The sequence below is a fragment of the Nicotiana sylvestris genome, chromosome 12 (assembly GCF_000393655.2).
Source record: "Nicotiana sylvestris chromosome 12, ASM39365v2, whole genome shotgun sequence".
In the NCBI taxonomy this organism is placed as follows: domain Eukaryota; kingdom Viridiplantae; phylum Streptophyta; class Magnoliopsida; order Solanales; family Solanaceae; genus Nicotiana; species Nicotiana sylvestris.
Genome location: NC_091068.1, coordinates 13,006,777 through 13,030,512, shown reverse-complemented (window position 1 = coordinate 13,030,512; position 23,736 = coordinate 13,006,777). Strand labels below are relative to the sequence as shown.

Here is a 23,736-nt window from a genome sequence, read left to right as displayed (position 1 = left end):
GTGCCGTTGGCTATGAAATTAACACCCCTGAGCCACCATGATCCCCTCTCTCCACATCCACACTCAGCATACCTTAAATCTTCCCCGAACGTCTCGAATCTTCGTTTGAAGGTTCGAGCAAAAACCCGATCCACACCAACCGACCCCATATTCACACCGTTCACTCCCCTGGCCTCACTCGTAACTAAACCAAGCTTGGTTTGGTTCGAATCTAGGTGGAGACCCTCGAGCCCCAAATCGGACCGTATAAACCCTAGAACTCAAAACCGTGGGGGGTCTGTCCAGTTTAAAGGAGGAGTTGGGGTCTAATAGACCTTAATCGAGGTGTTCTCAGTTGAGGATACTTCGATTAAAGTCTGTTCGACCTCAAATGGTCAAGTCCAGTTCGAGCCTGGGTCGTTTGTTTTTGAGCTTCCAAGGTAAGTTGTTCTTTCCCTTCTGCCCTTGTTTGAGTTCTATTTGTGTTTGTCTGCATGTCTAGTTGATTTGTTTGATTTTTCTGTTATTTTTCTTTCAATTTTCTCCGGCTTCATAAGACCTTTTGTATGGTTCAAATTAGCTTTTGTTTGTTTGTTGTTCATTGTTATTGTGAGTTTGTGTGTCCATCCTGTTTAGAGTCGTAGAATAGTCTAGTTCGTATCAAGGTTCCCTGGTAAAATCACTGAAGCTGATTTGGTAACCCGCTTGAGATATTTTAATTGTTAGCTATCTGTTGTAGCTCATATAGTTAACTAAATGAATGTCGTCAATTGAATTCACTGAAAGAAACTAGGGAACCACGAATTGTTCAGTGTTTGTCATTTCTGCCTCTTTTATGTTCTTATGTGATTGAGGCACATGAACCTCATTCCCTCATCCCTTCTGCCTGGAATCATTTTGTGTATTTGACAGGATTGAATTGGTCATAGCTGGAATCAGTGATTAGTTTGAATTTAGAAGAGTTTATATACTGGCTATTAAGAGTTAGGGCATAACAGTAATCTTCAGGGGGTTAAGGGTAGTATTGGCATTTGACAGGGTTGTTATCAGAATTAACTTAAGAGGGATGTCAATAGGGTATTAAAATACCATTAAACTGATACATTGTTTAAGAATAGTGGGGAACAAGACTTAATGGCATGAGAAGGTTGATTAAAATAAGTTAAAATACCCATAACTTTGATTAAAAAGAGAAACGCATGCGGTATGGGGTGGGGGCTGTCAGGAATATAGGCATTTCTGATTAGTTTTAAAGGGTATGGGCAGAGTTAAGAAGGCAGCCTGGTGCTTGCCTATTTTGCCTATAAATGTTCTCATTTAGAACAAGATAAGGGGTGGTTTTTTTTTGATCCTCAGAAGCCAGAGAAAAACAAGAGTGTTAAGGCTGGTTGATCCATAAGGCTAAGCTTTACATCAAAGAGCTTGAGCTTGTCTTTTTCTTTGAGTGTTTGACAAATCAGAAAACTACTGTTTCTTGCATCTGTCTGTGTTCTCTTGGTACTGTTGGATTTCAGCTTGTACTCTCCTAGATTTCTATTGGTTGAGCACTGTTCCATTGGGTTACATCTTGGTTTTCTGCATGGTTTTCTTTAAATCTGCCACGGGGTGTCTATTACTGGTTGTTGCTATGTTGCTGAATCTGTTGTGCTACTGCTACTGCTGCTAACTTCTTTTCTACTCTGTTTCTGTTCCTCTACCAGGTACATGTTTCGAGCCCTGTTGGTGTATTAGTGCTGTTGAAAGCTTGAATAAATGGAAATCATACTTCTGATGATGTTGTCCTAGTGTGTTTTGATTTGATTTCAGACCTGTCTTGTAGTTAGGATTTTGCTTTGGTTAATCTAGTTTGTATGATGTGTATAAACTGGACAGACCACTGGACTGATTAAACTCCTTTTGCTAATGGTTAATTCTGACATGGAATAGTTTAGCAAAGTTCATGCGTTAACCATCAAATGCAAGGTGTTCATTAGTGATAAGTGAATTACAAGTGCGATTTGTCATATTAGATGCCCAGTTTTGTTAGGCGTCAATTCTATGATAGTTCTGTTAGGCCAAAATGTATCAGGGCTATTAGAAAATAACTGTGATTGTTTAAATGGAAAGGTGCAGTGGCCTCATCCCTGGGATCATGACTTTACCATGGCCATCTGATCCTACGGATTTGCCATTTTTACTATTAATTGTTAGTTCAAACCTGTCCAAGCATTGTAGTTTCAAAGTTCACAATTTAGTTAGTTAAAAATATTGCATTACATGACTTGCTTTCATCGAAGGGATTAGTATTGGTTGTGGTTGTGAATTGTTTAAGAGCCTTTAGCTTAATTTGAAATTAGGGCAGCCCAACCAATTTTGCTCGCATTGGACTCTCCAAGGAATAGGGCTGCTGAGCCCAATCTCTGTAGCGTGTGGTTTGATCCCTGAAATAGCTAGTAGATTGTTAACTAATCTCGGATCATAGAATGATTGTTTGAGTCCTTGGTCAACTAGATCTTAGTATTAATCTTACCATCAATTGTTACTTAAAAAGTACTGCAATATTTTAAGGAAAAAGAAGCGTAGTTGTGAGTCTAAGGTTGTTAGTCAAAGTAACAAGTAAGGATAGGCAGGCATGATTTGGTGAGTTAACGATTTCTTGTGGCTCGAATCATGCCAGGATCCCCGTCCGTTATTTCGGGACTAATCAAATATGCAAAAATTATTAAAAGGCCCGTACTTTTCAAGCATGTAAACTAATTAGGACTCTATCTTCTGTCATGTTTAGAGACAAATTTAATAGAAAACCATAGTCACTTTAAGGATTGCCCTTTTAATAATAAGGACGAGATAAGCCTCGCTGGATAAACACATAAGTGGCGGGGCCCTCGTTAAATGTATGTATTAAATACTTAGATTCCGGGACGAGCCGTTTAGCCAATTTCACGGCCCTACCAAAAAATAATGATACGCTAGTCGTTTTAGGCGCGTATTTAATAGTGTTATCTTCTTAAATTCGGGTGCACATTTATGTGGCCCAAATCCAAATCTCAACGAAGTCGAAATGCGTCGACCAATCACGAGTACATTGATTGTGACGTGGTTCGAAATGCGTTTCCATGACGTTGCAATTCTTTAAAACAAAATAACAAATGAGACGAGCCTCGACAAAAAAAAATGCATAAGTTGCGGGGCCCTCTATACGTGTTTGCAAAGTTGTTAAGACTCCGGGACGAGCCATTTAGCAAAATTTCATGGCCTCGCCCAAAATAACACTACGCTAGTCGCTTAGGGCGCGTATTTAATAATGTTATTTTTCTAAACTCGGGTGCGCATTTATGTGACCTAAATCCAAATCTCAACAAAGTTGGAACGTATCAAAAATTGCGGGTACATTTATGTGGCGCAATTCGAGATGCATGCTCGCGACGTTGCAATTCTTTGAATAAATAATAACAAAGCGGTAAACAGTTAAAATTTGCACGTAGGTTCATAATTGTATAAAATCAAATAATCAAGCCGAATATGACAGTTGAGCGACCGTGCTAGAACCACGGAACTCGGGAATACCTAACACCTTCTCCCGGGTTAACAGAATTCCTTATCCGGATTTCTGGTGCGCAGACTGTGAAACAGAGTCATTCTTTTCCTCGATTCGGGATTCAACCGGTGACTTGGGACACCATAAATCTCCCAAGTGGCGACTCTGAAATAAATGAATAAATCCCGTTTCGATTGTCCCTTAATTGGAAAAACTCCCTTCCGCGCCTCTTTGCGGGCGGCGCGGGCGAAAAAGGAGGTGTGACACTCACAAACCGATTGGCCAAGGCTTGAACATCAACTGCAAGAGGTCTCTCTCCAACTGGAATACATGCCAAACTCCCCATACTCACTGCCTATCGGCTCAAAGCATCGGCCACCACATTGGCCTTTCCCGGATGGTACAATATAGTGATATCATAATCCTTAAGCAACTCCAACCATCTCCGCTGCCTCAAATTAAGATCCTTTTGCTTGAACAAATGCTGAAGACTGCGATGATCAGTGAACACCTCAAAATATACGCCATACAGGTAATGCCTCCAAATCTTCAATGCGTGAACTATGGCAGCCAACTCCAAATCATGAACGGGGTGGGTATTCTCATGGGGCTTCAACTGACGAGAAGCATAAGCTATAACTCTACTTTCCTGCATCAACACACAACCAATCCTAACTCAATTAATCTATTCAAGAGAATCCTAACGTATGAATATTTAACTAAAATTAATCTAGAGTAGCAAACAAGGAGATTAAAGAAATCAACGACAAGTTTACGACGAATTCAATGTGGGTGAATATTCTAGAGCTATGGGTTAGCTAACAATCCCGTTGACTTTTCCACTTAAATCGTCTAATTTGTTTATCTGGATTATTGGTTGACATGTTTAATATTGCTCGTAGCCTTCTCCCGAAGTACAACTCGCATATTCAAGCTAATTTAACGCCTATATTCCTATGGAATTAGAATTAACAAGAATGCATTAATAATTCCTGTATAGTAACCAAGCAAGGCGATTAGGTATATTTCTATCCTAACTGCAAATCCGCCCCCTCAGAGTTAAGTTCTTGCTCTACTCTCCCGAGTTCAATCCTAGATTCGTAGATAATATTCAATTGGTGATCAAGCAATCAAGTAATTAAGCGCAAGATTGAATAAATAAACCAATATGATAAAATAATAAGAACAATTCAAGCTTCAAACTACAACGTTCATGTAGCACCCCAAAACTCTAGAACTAATAAACTATGAGATTAAAAGAAGAGAAGAAGAAAAAGAAAAACTATTTAGAAGCCTCATCTAAGCGTGGTGTGTTCTCCTTAGGTTTAATGTATGTCAAAAGTCACAAAAATAACGTGTTTACATGTATTTATACCAAGTAGGGTCGGGCCCAGACGAAAACACCTTCTCCCACGCGAAATAGGACTCTTACTCTGTAAAATTTGCACTACCGCGTCGCACGCTCCGCCGCAATGTGCGGAGTGCTTGTGGGGAAGTTCAGAGAGCTGTTTCTAACAGAGTGTTGGAAAATTTCATAGGCGCTCCGCAAGCTGCTATTAGGAATTCACAAAAATACAAAACATTAAAGTTGTAGCTCTTTCGAATAGCTTTCCAATGATATATTATGGAACCCAAACGGAGTTCTAAGCGAAAAGTTATGTGTATTTTACTAGACAATGCACCGTATGCCCGCTCGATTCTCCGTTTCGTTCTTAACTGTCATCCATTGATTACCGAACATGATCCCGGCTTAATTCCTTGGGCTTTTACTCAGACTTCAAAGGTCCAAATCACTTGAATTTATTCTATAATGTCTACATAGCTTGGAATCACTCCTACTAAGAGACAAGAGGGGTTGCTCTGATGGTAAGCAACCTCCACTTCCAACTAAAAGGTTGTGAAATCGAGTCTCCCCAAGAGCAAGGTGGAAAGTTCTTGGAGAGAAGGATGCCGGGGGTCTATTTGGAAATGGTCTCTCTACCCCAAGGTAGGGGTAAGGTCTGCGTACACACTACCCTCCCCAGATCCCACTAAGTGGAATTATACTCGGTTGTTGTTGTTGTTGTTGGAATCACTCCTACAAGGCATAACACACAATTAGTGAAAAACACTAGCGATTAAAGCTCAAACTAAATTAAAGTGCGATAAACGACTAAAATACGTAATTATAGCCTATCATCAACACCCCACACTTAAACCATTGCTCGTCCTTGAGCAATCAAACTATACTTTATAAAGACACGACCTTTTTAAATAGCTCTCCTAATTCATCATACCAAGAATATTTAAAATAGACTGAGCACAAGAGTGTAACATCTTCGCCTCAAGATTTGACTCACAAGTACCACGCATTATTCGCAACTCACCCACTTACTCTAACATAGATGTCACTGACATTACCTTTCCTTCATGAATCGAGTGCCCTTACACAGCAAAAGAGAGTAGCTCCACACAATAAAATTTAAGAACAATTAGGAACTCAAGATAGAAAGAATTCACTCACCTCTCAGAAATAATATTCATATTCCACAAAAGATGCACCATAGGCTTGCCCGTAGTGTACTACTCTACTAATTGAGCTCATTCAGTCTAAAATCAAGTAGGACTTTATTTGGTTGTAATGTAGGTTGCGAGACAGGTAGGATATATTTAGATGTAAGAGTGACTACACCTCCCTAAACACTTTAATACATAAACTTTAACATTGAAAACTACACTTATGTCAAACCAAAACTCCACCTTCACATCAATGTATATTAGCTCCTCACTTCTTTAAACACAATTACATCAAGAGTCACCACTATCAAAGAATATTTTTCACAGCAATACAACTATTTTTTTCTTTTTTTTTTCTTTTCAAGTGGCTCTTACTTTTTTTCAAAACACTACACCTTTCTCCTTATTTCATTAGTTCCACTCAAAAGCCAAACCAACCACTCTACACTTTAACTTTTACAAAGTTCATAATAATTCAAGTGCTCATGAGAGGTGAAAAAGTTCAAATAGATGGTTAATTCAAACAAATGGGTAAGGCTTGTAATATGGTTGACAAGGAAATATTACATTCTCAAAGGGGTTAACTATGATACATAACAATTAGGCGGATAAAATATATATATGGCTCAACAAAGAAACGCATATATCACTTCCAAGACTGAACAAAACTACTATTTCGCTTTTCAAACATACGGCGCAAGTTCTAGACATCAAATGCAATGTACAGAATAACACAAAACCTTACACACATATGGCACATAACTCACTCAGGATTGGACTCATCAAGACACTCTAGTCATAGAAGTTACACAAAGTTAAGATCATACAATTTAAGGTACTTATACAAGAGTCAAAAACTGAGGCCAAGCGTCACAACCAAAGTACTCACTATTCTCAAGGCATGACAAAATTAGAAGATATTGCTTCAATTTAATTCACATCACAAGTTTTCCTAGTTATAACAAAATAAAAACTAACTACACCCGATTCAAACAAAACCCTTGGAAAAGAACCGCGGCACAAAGAAAAGCCAAGGGAAAATTACTACGCTACCTACATTTTTTTTTGTTCTTTTTATTTAGACTTAAATCCCTCAAGAAAACTATCTAGGAAATCCATCGTCGGAAAAAGTTCAATTTTCTATAATTTTTTTTACCAAAAATTACTACACTAATAACGAGTACTACAACTAAGATAGCATAGAAAATCGCCCAAACAATCTCCTCACCCTACACTTAAAATTGTGCAATGTCCTCAATGCACACTAAAAATAACAATAGGGTAAAAGAGACTCCCTGGTAGGCCAAAGGCCGAAGCAATAATGACTCATGAGGTACTCAGACATCTCCCAGGCATCGTTCTTTGTATGGTCACCCCACACTTAGTTCTCACCATCTAATTTATTTTTGCACATGCCTATTGGCTTTGACTCCATGCTTGTGCTCCTACAAAATACAAAAACAACACTACAAAAGAAATCACACAATAAAAAAAATAAGCAAAAGTAAAAAATAAAAAATAAAATTGGGTTGCCTCCCAACAAGCGCTTGATTTAACGTCACGACACGACGACATCACTTTCCCCACTTTTCCTTCCACTTTGAGGATATAAATTGCGCCTCCAATTTTACATCAATTTTTCTGTCACGTTCATGGGGAGGTGGCGTGAAAATAAAGGAACCAAATAATAAATATCGCATCTTGTACTTCTTGGCATTTAAGTGAGGAATGTTGTTTTGCCTCCTTGGTATGACAAATTTTGGAATATAAACATTTTGTTCCTTATCCATTGACTCCTTCATATACTCAACTGGATCAATTCCCATGTCACCAACCAAACACAATGTTGAAAAGTGCTTAGAATGAGGTCCAATGCGCTCCAACTCCAAAATTGCATTATTTTTGACATCCTCAATTTTGCACTCTTCATCAACCTTGGTATCATGAATAATATTTTGGTCGAATAGTTAAAGTTCCTCTTTCCACTCCACAAGCTGGCCAGTATTCACAAAAATTGGTTGTAGGGCATCGGACGCTGCAATCTTTTATTCAATTGAGCCTGCATGTCATGGATATCTGAGCCAAATTGGTCTATCTCTTGCCTGAGCTCAGTTCTTGCTTCTATCAGTTGTTCTGTCATATTTGAAAGACCATCAAGGAGAAACTCATGAGATTTTATCAGTTGAGCTTGTTCCTCTAGCTAAGATTCGCTTATTATATCTGCTTATTCTAAGTTATCTTCTTGCGGGAACTCGCTCTCTTCATCGAGTTGAGGTTCTTCTTGGAAATTGGCCATTAATTTGTCTATTCTAGCCTGGAGTCTTTTGATCGTTAAGGCATCAAGACTTTGTTGCTCAATTATTTGCTTCATCATGTTCTGTTGCTCGGCTGCTTACCTTATCATGTCCATAATACGAGCCACACATTCCATATCCTCCACTTCCTTGCTCCTATCAAACTCATAAACATTATTGGAAGCATTATAATAAGAGCTCTGAGAAGGATAATAAGAATTAGGACAACCATCCCAATGACCACCTTTACCACCACACACATTACAAATATTCCATTCATAAGATTGAAATTCACAATTTTTCCACAAGTGTGGTCCTTCACAATATGGACAAGGATCACCATAATAAGAATAACCCATATTCGACCAATTCTCATTCCAAGATGTCATGTCAACAAAGATAATAAAATATTAAACTAAGTTAAAAATAAAACATAAAAACTTGAATAGGCAAAAAGTAAAAATCTAATCTAGTTGAATAGTTAATTTCTAAGTCCCCGGCAACGGCGCCAAAAACTTATTGCTCCCAAACGCACACGCAAGTATACGTGATCGACAAGTAATATAGGATTATAAGTCCAGATATCGTACCCACAAGGACTTGTGATTAATTATAAACTAAATTAAACTAACAAAATTAATCTATTCAAGAGAATCCTAACATATGAATATTTAACTAAAATTAATCTAGAGTAGCAAACAAGAAGATTAAAGAAAACAATGACAACCTTAACGACGAATTCAATGTGGGTGAATATTCTAGAGCTATGGGTTAGCTAACAATCCCGTTAAGTTTTTCACTGAAATCGCCTAATTAATTTATCTGGTTTATTCGTTGACAGAGTTAATATTGCTCGTAGCCGTCTCCCGAAGTACAACTCGTTTATTTAAGCTAATCTAACGCCTATATTCCTATGGAATCAGAATTAACAAGAAAACATTAATAATTCCTGTATAGTAACCAAGCAAGGGGATTAGGTATATTACTATCCTAACCGCAAATCCGCCCCCTCCCCCTAGAGTTAAGATCTTGCTCTACTCAATCTTATATGCAATCTACAATTCCCTCTCCCGAGTTCAATCCTAGATTCGTAGATAGTATTCAATTGATGATTAAACAATCAAATAATTAAGCGCAAGATTGAATAAATAAACCAATATGATAAAATAATAAGAAGAATTCAAGCTTCAAACTACAACATTCATGTAGCACCCCAAAACTCTAGAACAAATAAACTATGAGATTAAAATAAGAGAAGAAGAAGAAAAACTAGTTAGAAACCTCCTCTAAGCGTGGTGTTTTCCCCATAGGTCTAAAGTGTGTCAAAAGTCACAAAAATAACGTGTTTACATGTATTTATACCAAGTAGGGTCAGGTAAAGACGAAAACACCTTCTCCCACGTGAAATAGGACTCTTACTCTGTAAAATTTGCGCTACTGCGCCGCACAGTGCGGAGTGCTTGTGGGGAAGTTCAGAGAGCTGTTTCTGATAGAGTGTTGGAAAATTTCACAGGCGCGCCGCACGCTGTGCCGCACTGTGCGGTGCGGTAGTGGGAATTCGCAAAAATGCAAAATATAAAAGTTGTATCCCTTTCGAATAACTTTCCAACGATATATTGTGGAGCCCAAATGGAGTTCTGAGCGAAAAATTATGTACTCATTTTACTAGACAATGCACTGTATGCTCGCTCGATTCTCCGTTTCGTTCTGAACTATCATCCATTGATCCTCAAACACGATCCCTGCTTAATTCCTTGGGTTTTTACTCAGACTTCAAAGCTCTAAATCACTTGAATTTATTCTATAATATCTACATAGCTTGGAATCACTCCTACAAGGCATAACATACACAATTAGTGAAAAACACTAGCGATTAAAGCTCAAACTAAATTAAAGTGCTGTAAATTAGAGTGCGATAAACGACTAAAATACGTAATTATAGCCTATCATCACTATTCTTAGGAGCTCATAATTTGTACTACCAGTCCTTGGAAAATGTGTCAGATTTAGACATTTCTTTACTTAAATGCTTTATTAATTATTATTGGAATTGGTTAGTTGTTAATGAGCTTACCTAGTGGGTTGGGATAAGTTCCATCACCACGAGTTGTATTTTGGGCCCTTGACACCTATCTATTATTTTATGATGAAATTGAGAGTAAAAATATGAAGTGTGATGCCGTACCGTATTTTATCATTTATGGAGAGATTGAGAGTAAAAGCACGAAGGGTGATACCGTGCCATTATTACTGTTTCATGGTGAGGCTGAGAGAAAAATCACGAAGGGTGATGCCGTGCAGTTTCTATTCATTATGTTATCCGTCTCTTTGGTTGAAGGTTTATTTAGTATTTCATGTTGTCATTTCCTGCTGTACCATATCTTATACCCCCCCCCCCTTCGCATGTCCCTTCCCAATAGTACATGTCAATTGTTTATTTGTTGTTATGTTGTATGCATATTTTTGTTTGTATAGGTTTAATTACATGGGTGTCCTGTGATTGCCTCGTCACTACCTCATCGAGGTTAGGCTCGACACTTACGTAGTATATTGGGTCGGTTGTACTCATACTACACTCTGCATTACTTGTGTAGATTTTGGTACTGGTCCCAACTATCCATGAAGCGCATCAGCTCAGATTAGCTTATTTGGAGACTCGAGGTAGATTTGCTGAGGTCCGCAGACCTTGAAGTCCCCTTTCTCTTTCCCTATTTACTGTTCCTTTCATTCGAGATAGTTGTATTTATTTCAAACCCTATTTGTAGAAACTTTAGAAGCTCTTTACTTGTGACTCCAGATCTGGGTTGTACTTAGATATTATTGGTTATTATACCGCTTCGTACTTTGTTTTAGTTTCATTTTAGCTTAATTGGTGTTACTTATTGAATTTATTAAAATTGGCTTAAAGATTCTCTAACGTTGGCTTGCCTAGCAAGTGAAATGTTAGGCGCCATCACGGTTCCGAAGGTAGGAATTCCGGGTATGACAAACTCCAAATGATCCGACCCCTTAGAACTCCCCACGTCCATCTAGGGAGAATTCCAAGAGAGATCTTCTAGCATGGGCGGAGAGCAACACGATCAAATAGGAAGAAACCACGAGATGTTTCATAACCCAGCAGAAGGCATAGAACAACTAGATCGAGAAAGTGTTGATGGCGTTGACTAGAAACGCAAGTGCTTGAACACCAGCAGTACCCCCATCGAGATTATAACCAGTTGATAGGACTTAAAGTTTCATGCCGAGAATTTCTGGTACCGAGGACTACCCAGATACTCGAGAGTAGGGGGTCCAAGTACCCCTAGTAAAATAGTTTTACAAAGCTCTTTTAAGAAATTATGTTGAAACATATTAAGGAATAGAATGAATGAATTGATCAAATTTCGAGAGTACCAACTGTTATCAAGGGAATTGACATGGACAATTACTACCAACAATCTTAGAAACCATGTGCTACCCCGCTGCCGTTACCTAAAAAGTTTAAGATACAAACATCCCAAAATACGATGAGACGTCATACCCTCGGGGATCATGTTATAAATTTCACAACGGGAATCAAAGGAAACAACCCAACCAAGAAGGATATCGAGTCGGTGCTCGTTAAGAAGCTCGTAGAAACACTCACGAAAGGGGCGTTGACCATATATCCACTTCTTCCTGAAAATTGAATCGGTTCATTTGCTGAACTTGTAGATGCTCTTGTTAAGGAAAATACCTAAGCATGGAAGGTGGACAATTAAATAGAAGACATTTTCAAAATCCAAAAGGATACAAGAAATTGCTCTAAGGAGTTTGTAGATCAATTTCACAGGAAAAGATACTGCGTCCTGTTTCGAATAATTGAGTCGCGATAGCCTTTATGAAAGACTTAACGAGGAGCTTGGAAGTCACAAGTACACTGAAAGAGAGCCTAGGGGAGTTCCCCCAATAACCAAGAACAATGTTAAAATTGGTAAAGTACCGAGCTCCGATAGAAAAAGATACGATATCCCGAACTACCACTGATTATAAGATGGAAAATAGATATACTTGTTGGGATCAAAAATAATCTCGCCCAGGAATAATATCTACAGTAAATAATAATAACACAAGAGAGCAACAATGATACCAAATATTTTAGCGGGATAAAATACAATACCCGAGTGAAGCAATATTACCACTATAATATTACAACTCAGTAGTGTCAAGAGACTACTACAACTTTGAAAGAAATAACACTCTTTATTTAAAACACTTCACTACAATATTACTACCACTCACTAGTTATCTCATAGACCACAATCTGTGGATTACTCTCACTGCTTTATGTTTCTCTTGTTATTTTGGTGTACTTAAACTGAACGAATGAAGCTCATATTTATAGGCACATTTTCACCAACCCAACCAATCTGATTGATTCCTCAATTTGTAAAGTCCAGATTTCAGCCGCCCTTATTGAAAAAATTTCAGCCACCCTAATTTGACTTCACCAACTTTTTTAACTTTTTCTTTATTTCTTTTTTTCCTTTTATGGGTCCTACAAATCTCTCCCTTAATTTTGATTTTTCTTATTTATTCCAAGTCTTGATCTCAATCTTTGAAAATCTTCAAACTTAAGAGGTTTTGTGAAGATATCTGCAACTTGTTCATGAGACTTCACATATTTGAGCCCGACTTCCTTCTTGGCAATGCACTCTCTGAGATGGGCCATTTCGGCAGAAATGTCGACATAAGATAAGAATCCATCTGAGATGGTACAATGCCAATATGAGAAACAACATGGCCCCCTCACAAATAGGTAAAAAATGGATCTACCAAAGCTTAGAGACTACAATTTCAATGTTAGCATCTCCGAACTAGTAACAATATTAAAGGAGATGGGAGATAAGGTAAGATGGCCCAAAGAGATGAGGTTGGATCTCAATAAGAGAAGCCGAGAATTCTGCTGCAAGTTTCACAACGATCACGGACATAAGATCGCAGACTATAGTATTTTACAAAATGAGGTAGCTCATCTCCAGAAGAACAGGTACCTCACAGAGATTTTAAGTGAAAAAGAAAAAAATATTACATGAATAATCGAAGTGAGGAGCCGCCTTCTCGAGCCCCATCACCCATGTGAATAATCAGTGTTATCTTTGAAGTTGTAAAGGTCAATGAGTTACATTCACTGCTGCAAAGAAATTTGCTAAGAACTCGATTAAGCATGAGAAACACAGCAAGGAAACATTAACCAAGGAGAGCATCACTTTTGATAATGAAAACACAAATGGGCTAATAGTGCCGCATAATAATGCACTGGTAATTATATTACATATTTTAGATATTTATATTAAGCGGGTTTTAATTGACCCAAGAAGTTCAGTGAATGTCATCTAATTGTAAGTCGTAAAAAAAGATGAAGTAACTGATCATATCGTTCTAAAAGCATTTTTGCTCTTCGAATTTAATAACTCCAGCGAGACGACATGTTGTGAGATTACTCTAACTACTTTTGTAGAGGGAGTAGACAAACACCCCATTTCAGGTAGTAGACAGGGATATGGCTCACAACATCATCATGAGAAGGTCATGGATTCACGACATGGATGTAGTACTGTCCACTTTGCACCAAGGCATCAAGTTCCATCTAAATGGAAAACTAGAAATATCATAGGAGAACAAAGAGAAGCTCGGGGTGTAACTTGATCGCCATTGCAAGTAGGCGCGGCAAAGATGAACGTACTAAACAACAACCAAAATAGTAGGGATCGTAGGGAGCCACGGCCCTCAAGCTGAAATGAACAATCAGATAGTTACTTCAAATAGTGCGGTCGATGAGCGGGACGAGACGGATGCCATAAAATCAACTACCAAAGAATTAGAGGTAGTCATACTCTTCATAGACTTCTTGGAAAGAAAGGTTTATTGGTTCGAGGCTTGACCTCGACCTCAGAAGTGAGTTAATTGAATTTTTAAGGACTAATAAATATTATTTTGCTTGTTCACACACTGGCATGACAGGTAGCCCTTTGGAGGTAATAACCCTCAAACTCAATATTGACCCCGACACTCACCGATCAAGTAGAAGAAGAGGAAATACAGGCCATTCTGAAATCAAATCATAGAAGATGAGGTTTCTAAACTTTTGAAAATTTGATCAATCCAGGAAGTCAAATATTTGGACTGGTTAGCTAACTTGGTAGAGGTCTTAAAAATGATTGATAAGTAGAGAGCATATATCGACTACAATGGCTTAAATAAGGAATGCCCCAAAGACTATTTTCCTTTGTCACAAATTGGTGGACTTATTGCTACTACGTGATGTCATTCGGACTTAAAAATGCAGTAACCACATATCAACGGTTGAATGACCCAAATATTCAAGAACTACATTGGAAAGACAATAAAAGTTTATATTGGTGATGTGCAGGTAAAGTCTATTCAAGGAGCAGATCATTTGAACCACACGAGGGAAACATTTGCAACTCTCCAAAAGTATAAAGTTGGTGTGTGGGTAGGAAACTCACTAATCAAGTTGTACTCAAGTTACCAAGAACTTACAGAGATTACCCTTTTGCAATTCAAAGAGGACTATATTAAGATTCAATGACCGGCATAAGATTATCGCATCTCAGTTTCATTTATGACATTTACTCTCAGTCCCTTGCACTATTAGAAATCCAGCAAAAATCGGCCGCGGTCGACCGATCAATTTTAGTTGGTCAAAAAATCAGCCAAATAACCAACGAAAGTCTGGTTAATTTTTCAAAATATTTTATATTTTATTTTTTTTACGAAACCGATCAACTGTGATCGGTTTTCTTTGGCGCAAAAATGCGCGAAACTATATTTGAGTCCCGCAAAATTTATTTTTCAAAAAACTGACCAACTTTGATCGGTTTTTCATTTAAAATAAAATAAGTTAATATTAAAAAAAACGACTGAAATCAGTCGGTTAATTTGGCCGGTCATTTTAAAAAACTGACCGAATTCGGTTGGTTTTTTATTTTTTAATAAAACCGACTGACATCGGTCGATTATTTTGGTGAGAAAATACAATTAAAGAATATAAATGAAATAAAAGACAGTCTTAAAATAAAATGCACCAATGGTCTAGTGGTAGAATAATATCTTGCCATAGTACTACATAAACAAAATACCGATCGACTTTGGTCGAAAAAAACTGACAAACTTCGCTTGGTTTTTTCGGTAATTTTTTTGAATTTAATTGACCGACCAAAATCGGTCGGAAAACACCGACCTACTTTGGTCGGTATGCTCTTCCGATCATCAAAATACCGATCACACGTTAATGGTCGCGTTTTGGATGGTTATATTATTGCCCATTACCGACCTACTTTGGTCGGTTTTTGCGGACGATTTTTCTTGAATTTCTAGTAGTATTACCTATTCTATTTAGAGCTTATATAAAGACGACTCCCTGCTTAGTTCAGTTGACTACAAAATTTAAAATGACTATTATTCACTCTCCTCTTGTAATTTCAAAACGTACCACTATAATTGTTTAATTAGTTAGATGTCTTAGGATTTGTAAACAACACCACGTGCGTTTCATTAAAAAACAGACGAAAGAGTGAAGATAAAAACTTACCCGTACCAAATATTTACATCGAAATGGTATTAATTTTCATGGTTAAATTATAAATAAGTGAGATAGTGTATTAATTAGCTATGGTTTAGAGATAAAAATATACTTTTCATCTGTGGAAACCACTACAATACTTGCTTGACACCGCAGTTGATCAAATTTTAATTGAACTTTTGAAGGATCGAGAATGGAAAGAACCAGTAAACAAGATTAATACTTAATATATCATGAGAAAAAATAGCATTTTCAGACTACATATAATAATGTAGTAGCCAGCTGATACATTATTAGACACATGAAAGCATGGGATATAATATTAATCAATGCATATATAGACTAATTAATATCTCTCGCATAGGAAAGCTACTCTATTTTATATTAGTTGGTCTTGCCAAGAAGCTGATAAATTAGAAAGAGATGCTAGTAAATTTGTCATACCAATCTAGATCTGTGATTTGTCTAGTCAACATAATAATGGAAGCTTCTTTCTTCATTATCATCTTCCTCTTTTTCCTACCAATGATGTTCATATTCATCAAGGATCACAAAAGAGGGCGAAAAAACTTGCCTCCGGGACCATGGAAGCTCCCACTCATTGGGAACTTGCATCAGCTGGGAATTAGCTCCCCCCATGTTGCTCTCAAGGAATTAGCTGAGAAATATGGACCTTTGATGCACCTAAAACTAGGTGAATGTTCAACTATTGTCATATCATCGTATGAAATGCTGAAAGAAGTGATAAGAACAAGTGATATCGTGTTTGCAAATAGGCCGGATCTCCTTCTCTCAACTATGATGTACGATGGTGGAGACATCGGTTTTGCTCCCTACGGTGATTACTGGAAACAAATGCGCAAAATTTGCATTTTAGAGCTCCTAAGTCCAAGAAGGGTTCGGTCGACTTATCCTCTAATGGAGGAAGAGATTTCGCGCTTAGTTAAATCTATCAAGGCCTCAGGCGCATGTACCCCAATTAATATGTCTGAATGTTTTAAAACGCTCACTTGTGCTATTGTTTGCAGAGCTTCAGTTGGAATGGCTAATAAAGATTCCGACTCATTGATTTTGGCAGCAAAAGAAGCAACAACTATCGGAGGACTCTTAAATATCCCAGATTTGTTCCCTTCCCTCAAGTTTCTTCCGTATATCACAGGATCCAAGCAAAAACTAGTTAAAATGCATCAAGTATGTGATCGTCTTCTTGAAGAAATTGTTCGTGAACATGAAGATAGCATACAAAGAAGTAACGGTGAACCAATTGATGAAGAAGATCTTTTGCACGTTCTTCTAAGGCTTGGGGAAAAGGAGAGACACAAATTTCAAATCCCTATAACAAGAGATAACATAAAGGCCATAATCTTGGTATGTATCTAGCTAGATCTTCTTGTAATTCTCTTCCTCTACATCTCTTTTTTTTTTCCTTCTTAATTATTAGTTACTCATTATATGCTGCAAATAAGCCCTAAAATTGCTTATCGATTAGGCATGCACCTACAGGATATGCTCATTGCCGGAACTGATACCACAGCAACTACATTAGAATGGACCATGTCCGAATTAATGAAGAATCCGACAATCATGAAAAAAGCTCAAGCTGAAGTAAGAGAAACTTTGAAAGGAAAGAAAATAGTGGATCATAGTGATATTCAGAATTTGAAATACCTGAAATTGGTAGTTAAGGAAACTCTAAGGTTTCATCCTCCTGGTCCCTTGTCTGTACCTAGGGAATCAAGAGAGGAGTGCGAGATTAATGGATACGTTATACCGAATAAAACAATAGCCCTAGTGAATATGTGGGCAATGGGAAGGGATCCCCAATATTGGCGTGATCCAGAGAAATTTGAGCCCGAGAGATTCAACTTTATAGATGATATCAACAGATCAATTCCTCCTGAGTTCTTCGGATTTGGATTTGGGAGAAGAGCTTGTCCAGGAATGTCATTTGCTATAGCAAACCTTGAGCTTACTCTGGCTAGATTACTCTACCATTTTGATTGGAAACTTCCTAATGGTATAAATCCCGAGGAATTAGATATGACTGAAACTTTTGGTGCTGCCGTTGCAAGGAAAAATAATTTGCACTTGTTTGCTTCACCGTATGATTATTAATTAACCCCTCTCCAATTGATAAGATTTGGTCTTCTCAGATGTTGCTTGTCGTGCTTAGTAATAAAGTTAAGTCTTTGATTTCGCCTCTTTCCGTATTTTCTTTTTTTCTCCTTTCCTTTCTTGTATTTGATTGTGTTGTTATATTTTAGTTTTTGGAATTTGCCTTTATTATTCTTAGTAATTAGTATTAGAACTCGCGCGATATGCGGATAATTTGACGGAATATTAATCTTATAAAATTATGATCTAATATATCATATTATTTTAATAAATAATAGTTACTATTTTATTATTTAATGTAGTATACATAAGTATAATAAAATCTATACAAAATTAAATATACAAAGCATTATAGTATCACATAAATTGTTTATTTCTTGTTTATTCTTTATTAAATTAGCAAGTACGTAGTACTATACATTTACTAATGTGATTTTTTTATTAATTTTTCAATTGTCTTAATATTTTGATACTACTTCTCTTCTAGTAGAATATACATATATATATATATATATATATATATATATATATATATATATATATATATATTTTCTTTTTTCTAGAAATATGTATTTATATACTTATGTTATTCTGTTTAAAATTCTATAATTGTCTAAATTTATCAATAATTTTTTGAAGTGTTATTTATTAATATTTTGTTTATTAATTATTATAAAATTAATCCACCTCTTTTCGACATTCATTTCTACTATAATATTTGATTAGTTTTCTTATTTTATATTTACTAAAAATTTAAATAATATCATTCTTTTACGAAATTATAATTTTGAATTCATCAAAAGTATAAAGAGATAAGCCTTTTATTTTTATGAAAAAAGTACTAATATTTTTAATAATTAATAAAATATGTTATATATATAATATATTATCTTATGTATAATATCCTAATAGTTTCTTTATATTTTTGTATTTTTCATTATTAAATTATGAGTTCTATTTATTAACTAAAATTTTCTACATGAGAAATTTAATTAGTATATATATATATATATATATATATATATATATATATATATATATATATATATATATATATATATATATATATATATATATTTTTACGATATCATTTAATTTACTTATTTATTTAGTATTCTTCATTTATGACTATTTCTTTATTATAATTTTAGTTATGTGTATATCTACTTTTCTCATAATAATTCTAATTATTTTTATAAGTCTAATTGTATTATCAATTATTTGTTTCTTGTTTATGTAATTATATTATCCATTACTTAATATTGTTAAATTGGCATATGAATTATAATAAATTACCAATTGATTATAATAACTACTCCCATATATACTCTACTAGGAAGAAATTACTCTCTAATTTGAATTGGTAGTTTTTTATTTTTTGTTATTTTTTATTTATTATAAAATAATTTTAAAACTCCAATTTGAATGAGTAGAATATTTTTTTTGTATTTTTATTTTTTATTGATAATTATAAGATATCTATATTTATTAATTCAAGTAGTGTAACTAATTAAATCAAAATTTAAAATTCAAAATAAAATTAGATTTTGTCTTAGCAATGCCACTTGGCTTTTTGTGGTTAAGACACTTGTCTTAATGTAGTGCTTTTGCTTCTCCTATTCTATATGAATAGATATTTGTAATTATATTTGGATGAGTTTTTTTTTTCTTTTTGGTAAAAGAAATTAAGGTCCTTTAAACATCTTTTGGGCTTTTCTTTTTTGGAACTATTTTATTCATTGCTTATGAATTTTAACAATTTCTAGGCAGGGGCGAAGCTAGGTGGCCAGAAAGGGGTTCGGTCCCCCTTCAGTGAAATTTCACTATGTATCTCGGTTTTCTTTTTTATGTATATATTGTAGATGCTAAATCACTCCTTAGCATTTTTGCGTGTTTTTTTTGTTAAACTCTCTTGATGAAATCAGTGCTTCCACCACTGCTTCAGGGATCAATAATTGTCCATGAGCAAGATTGAAAAAAGACTGGCAAGAGCCATGGTCACACCAGGTTTTATATGTGCGAAAAAAGAGAATAAATAAATAGATAGTATTAACTGATAAAACAATGCATGTTCTTATACCATGATTGTTTTAGCTAATACAGCAAATCAAACACGTCCTAAATGTAAGACAAGTGTATGTACATGAATTTTTATCACATAACGATAATTAATTAGTACCCCATATGTTACCATCATGTTTTATCACTTAATTGACAAAAATTAGAATCATTGGTGATGATAGAAGTGGCTCCGTTTCGTTTTATACGGGCTCAGAGTTTCTAAAATTTGTGGTCCTAATATGTTATGACATTGTTATCATGACTATAAGCGTATATTAATGTCACGATTCGGATCTCCTATCCTCGGGAGTCGTGATGGCGCCTACTACTGGGAGCTAGGCAAGCCAAACCTTAACTACTTACCACACTTCCATCTTTGTTTTTTTAACAACACAAGTCGATAATATGATAAAAGCGAAATTTTAAATAAATAAGCGGAAGTCAACAATTATATATCTTAAGGCTACGTCTATTACAACTCTTAAAACTTCAAATACCCCAAAACCTGGTGTCACAGTGTCATAGACTGTCTAAGAGTTACTACATACAAGGTCTGAAGAAATACAATACACTGTTTTTGAACAAAAGGAAATGAAATAGGAAATAGAGCTAGAGGGAGATGCCAGGACCTGCGGACGCCTGCAGGTCTACCTTGGGTCTCCGAGTGGACTGAAGGAAGCCCTCCAACTACTGTCCGAAGGCTGCTCCTGGATCTGCACACAGTGCAGAGTGTAGTATCAGCACAAACGACCCCATGTGCTGGTAAGTGTCTAGCCTAACCTCGGCGAAGTAGTAACGAGGCTAGGACTAGACTACCAAATAAACCTGTACAGTTCATATATATATACAATGGAAAAAAATACAAAAATAACTAGTCAATGTGGGAGGGGAAAACAAGCTGTGGGGGAGATAATAGTTCCGAATAGAAAGGCATCGAGTAAGGAATGAAACAACATAACTAGAATATCAACAAGGAAGCAGAAATCAACAATTTGCACGACATCACCCTTCATGCTTTTACTCTCGTTCTCACCAAAACAATAATATAATCAAAATGTGCACGACATCATCCTTCGTGCTTTTACTCTCTTTCCTCACCATATAATCAATAGAATCGGCACGGAATGGTACGTTGTGCGGCACAACATCACCCTTCGTGCTTTACACTCTTTCCTCACAATAACAAACAATGCACGACATCACCCTTCGTGCTTTACACTCTTTCCTCACAATAACAAACAATGCACGGCATCACCCTTCGTGCTCTAACACTCTTCCTCACCCAAATAACAATCACAAACAAAGGGGCAAGGGAATAAACAAAATAATAATAGAAATTCCGGCAAGGGAACACAATTAAACAATTAAATTTCGGCAAGGGAACAACATCAATAATCTCAACATCCCAGCAAGGGAGATAATTAACAAAGCAACAATATCCCGGCAAGGGAAAAATTTAATAACTCTTTCTCAATTTTACCTCACAATTCACTTCATAACTCGAGCCAATGCTCTAGAGGTTCGATTATCACTTATTCTTTCACAACTCATTTCACAACTCGAGCCAATGCTCTAAAAGTTCAATTGTCACTTGTACTTTCATAATTTTACTATGCAACTTGAGCCAACGCTCCTTAATGTTCATAGGCCACAATTCTTTCCACAAGCTTTATACAACAATTAGAAATCTTCACCAAGGCATGAATAATACAACGAAATCATGAAAACCACAATATAAGACCCACGGTCATGCTTGACACCAACGTATAGATACTCATCACCATGCTTATACGTCGTACTCGACAAGAAGCAAATAGAAAACATGACACAACTCCTAATCCCTCAAGCTAAAGTTAGACCAAACACTTACCTCGATGCAACTAACACAATTCAAGCCTCAACTACCGCTTTACCTCATGTTTCCACCACCAACTCGCTTGTATCTAGCCATAATTTGCTTAACGATATCAATAAATGCTAAATGAATCAATTCTAATGCATGAAAATAGGTTTTATAAAGATTTCCCCAAAAAAGCAAAAATTGACCACGGGTCCGCTTGGTCTAAACCCGAAATTCGGACCAAAACCCGATTACCCATTAACCCCCGAGCCCGAATATATAATTGGTTTTGGAAGCCGACCTCAATTTGAGGTCTAAATCCCCAAATTTCAATATTTTCTTAGGTTTTACCCAAAATTCCCAATTCCACCATGAAAATAATTGATTTGAAGTTGAAATCATGTTAAAAGATGTTAATGATTGAAGAAAACTAGTTAAAAATTACTTACAATTGATTTGGAGAAAAAAGATTGTTTGAAAAATCGTCTTTTATGTTTTTGGGGTTTTGAAAAAATGAAAATAACTGGAAATCCCATCTATTTATACCCCTCTCAGACCCTCTCCGCGGACCGCATAAAAAGGACTGCGGTCGCGGAGCTCCACCTCTGACCGCAAGTAATCGAGCGCGGCCGCGGAGGCTTCGCCTTGCTCAACGTGGACCGCACGAATCCCACCACGGTCGCGGAGCCCCCACCACGGCCGCGAAGTTTCTACCGCGGACCTGACTTCAGAGACCTGCAACTTCTCTGAATCTGCAACTTTTTCCTAAGTTCAAAACTTGCCGAAACACATCCGAAACACACTCGAGCCCTCGGGCTCCTAACCAAACACACGTACTAACTCAACAACATCTTACGAACTTATCCGTGCGATCAAATCGCCAAAATAACCTCAATAACAATGAATCATACCTCAAAAATCAAGAACTTTTTCTCAAACTTCATCAAGTATCAAATTTAGCAATTTAGGTCTGAATCACGTCAAACGACGTCCATTTTCAACCAAACTTTACAGAAATGACTTAAACCATATATAAGACCTGTATCGGGCGGCAGAACCAAAATACGGGCTTGACACCATCTCTTTCTAATCAAACTTCATTTCAAATTTTCTTAAAATTTTTCAGAAAATAATTTCCTTTAAAAAATTCATTTCTCGGGCTCGGGACATCGGAATTCGATTCCGGGCATATACCCAAGTTCCATATTTTCCTACGGACCTTCCGGGCCCGTCAAATCACGGATCCGGATCCGTTTACCCAAAATATTGACCGAAGTCAAATTTATTCATTTTACAGTCAAAACTTATCATTTTTCATAAAATTTCATATTTAAGCTTTCCGGCTACGCGCTCAGACTGCGCACACAAATCGAGGTGACTCTAAATGAGGTTTTCAAGGCCTCAGAATACGGAAGTTTCGTTTTAAAACAAGTGATGACCTTTTGGGTCATCACAATTAAGATTAAAACTTGAAAATTTAAAATCAAATAGCTTAATAAATATGAAATATATTTTGTAGAGAATACTAAACAAAAAATAGTGCAATATAAATTGAAACAGTAATTAATATACATAAATATTACTAGTCATATTACTTTTGGGTGAGCTTGTGATCGTTAGCAGGGTAAGTACGTAAACAAAATTGCTAGAAATTCAAACTCATGACCTCTTTTTGTTAGGTGACAATATGGGATTAGGTGGGTTTTCTCTTATTAAAGTTTATGAAAGAATACTTTTATTTATTTAATAAAAGATAAAGAATTAAAAATGATTTCATATGTACAATATTTACTTGGTTTAAGAGTTTAACATTTTAATCTTTCTTGAAATAATCATTCAAGATAAACTAAGAATGTTTAATTAATTGGGC

The 23,736-nt window shown here is 36.2% G+C and overlaps 1 protein-coding gene across 1 annotated transcript; it reads left to right on the top strand.

Annotated features, from left to right (window-relative positions):
* Positions 1-16,109: 16,109 nt before the first annotated feature.
* Positions 16,110-18,056, top strand: LOC104229388 (premnaspirodiene oxygenase-like). Its single transcript, XM_009782061.2, has 2 exons — positions 16,110-17,218; positions 17,354-18,056. The coding sequence occupies exons 1-2, from the start codon at positions 16,274-16,276 to the stop codon at positions 17,963-17,965; spliced, it is 1,557 nt and encodes a 518-aa protein (XP_009780363.1). The 5' UTR covers positions 16,110-16,273; the 3' UTR covers positions 17,966-18,056.
* Positions 18,057-23,736: the final 5,680 nt, after the last annotated feature.

Coding starts and splice junctions, on each gene's coding strand:
- LOC104229388 (XM_009782061.2), top strand. CDS start 16,274: ATGCTAGTAAATTTGTCATACCAATCTAGATCTGTGATTTGTCTAGTC. Junction 17,219..17,353: donor ACATAAAGGCCATAATCTTG/GTATGTATCTAG, acceptor ATGCACCTACAG/GATATGCTCATTGCCGGAAC.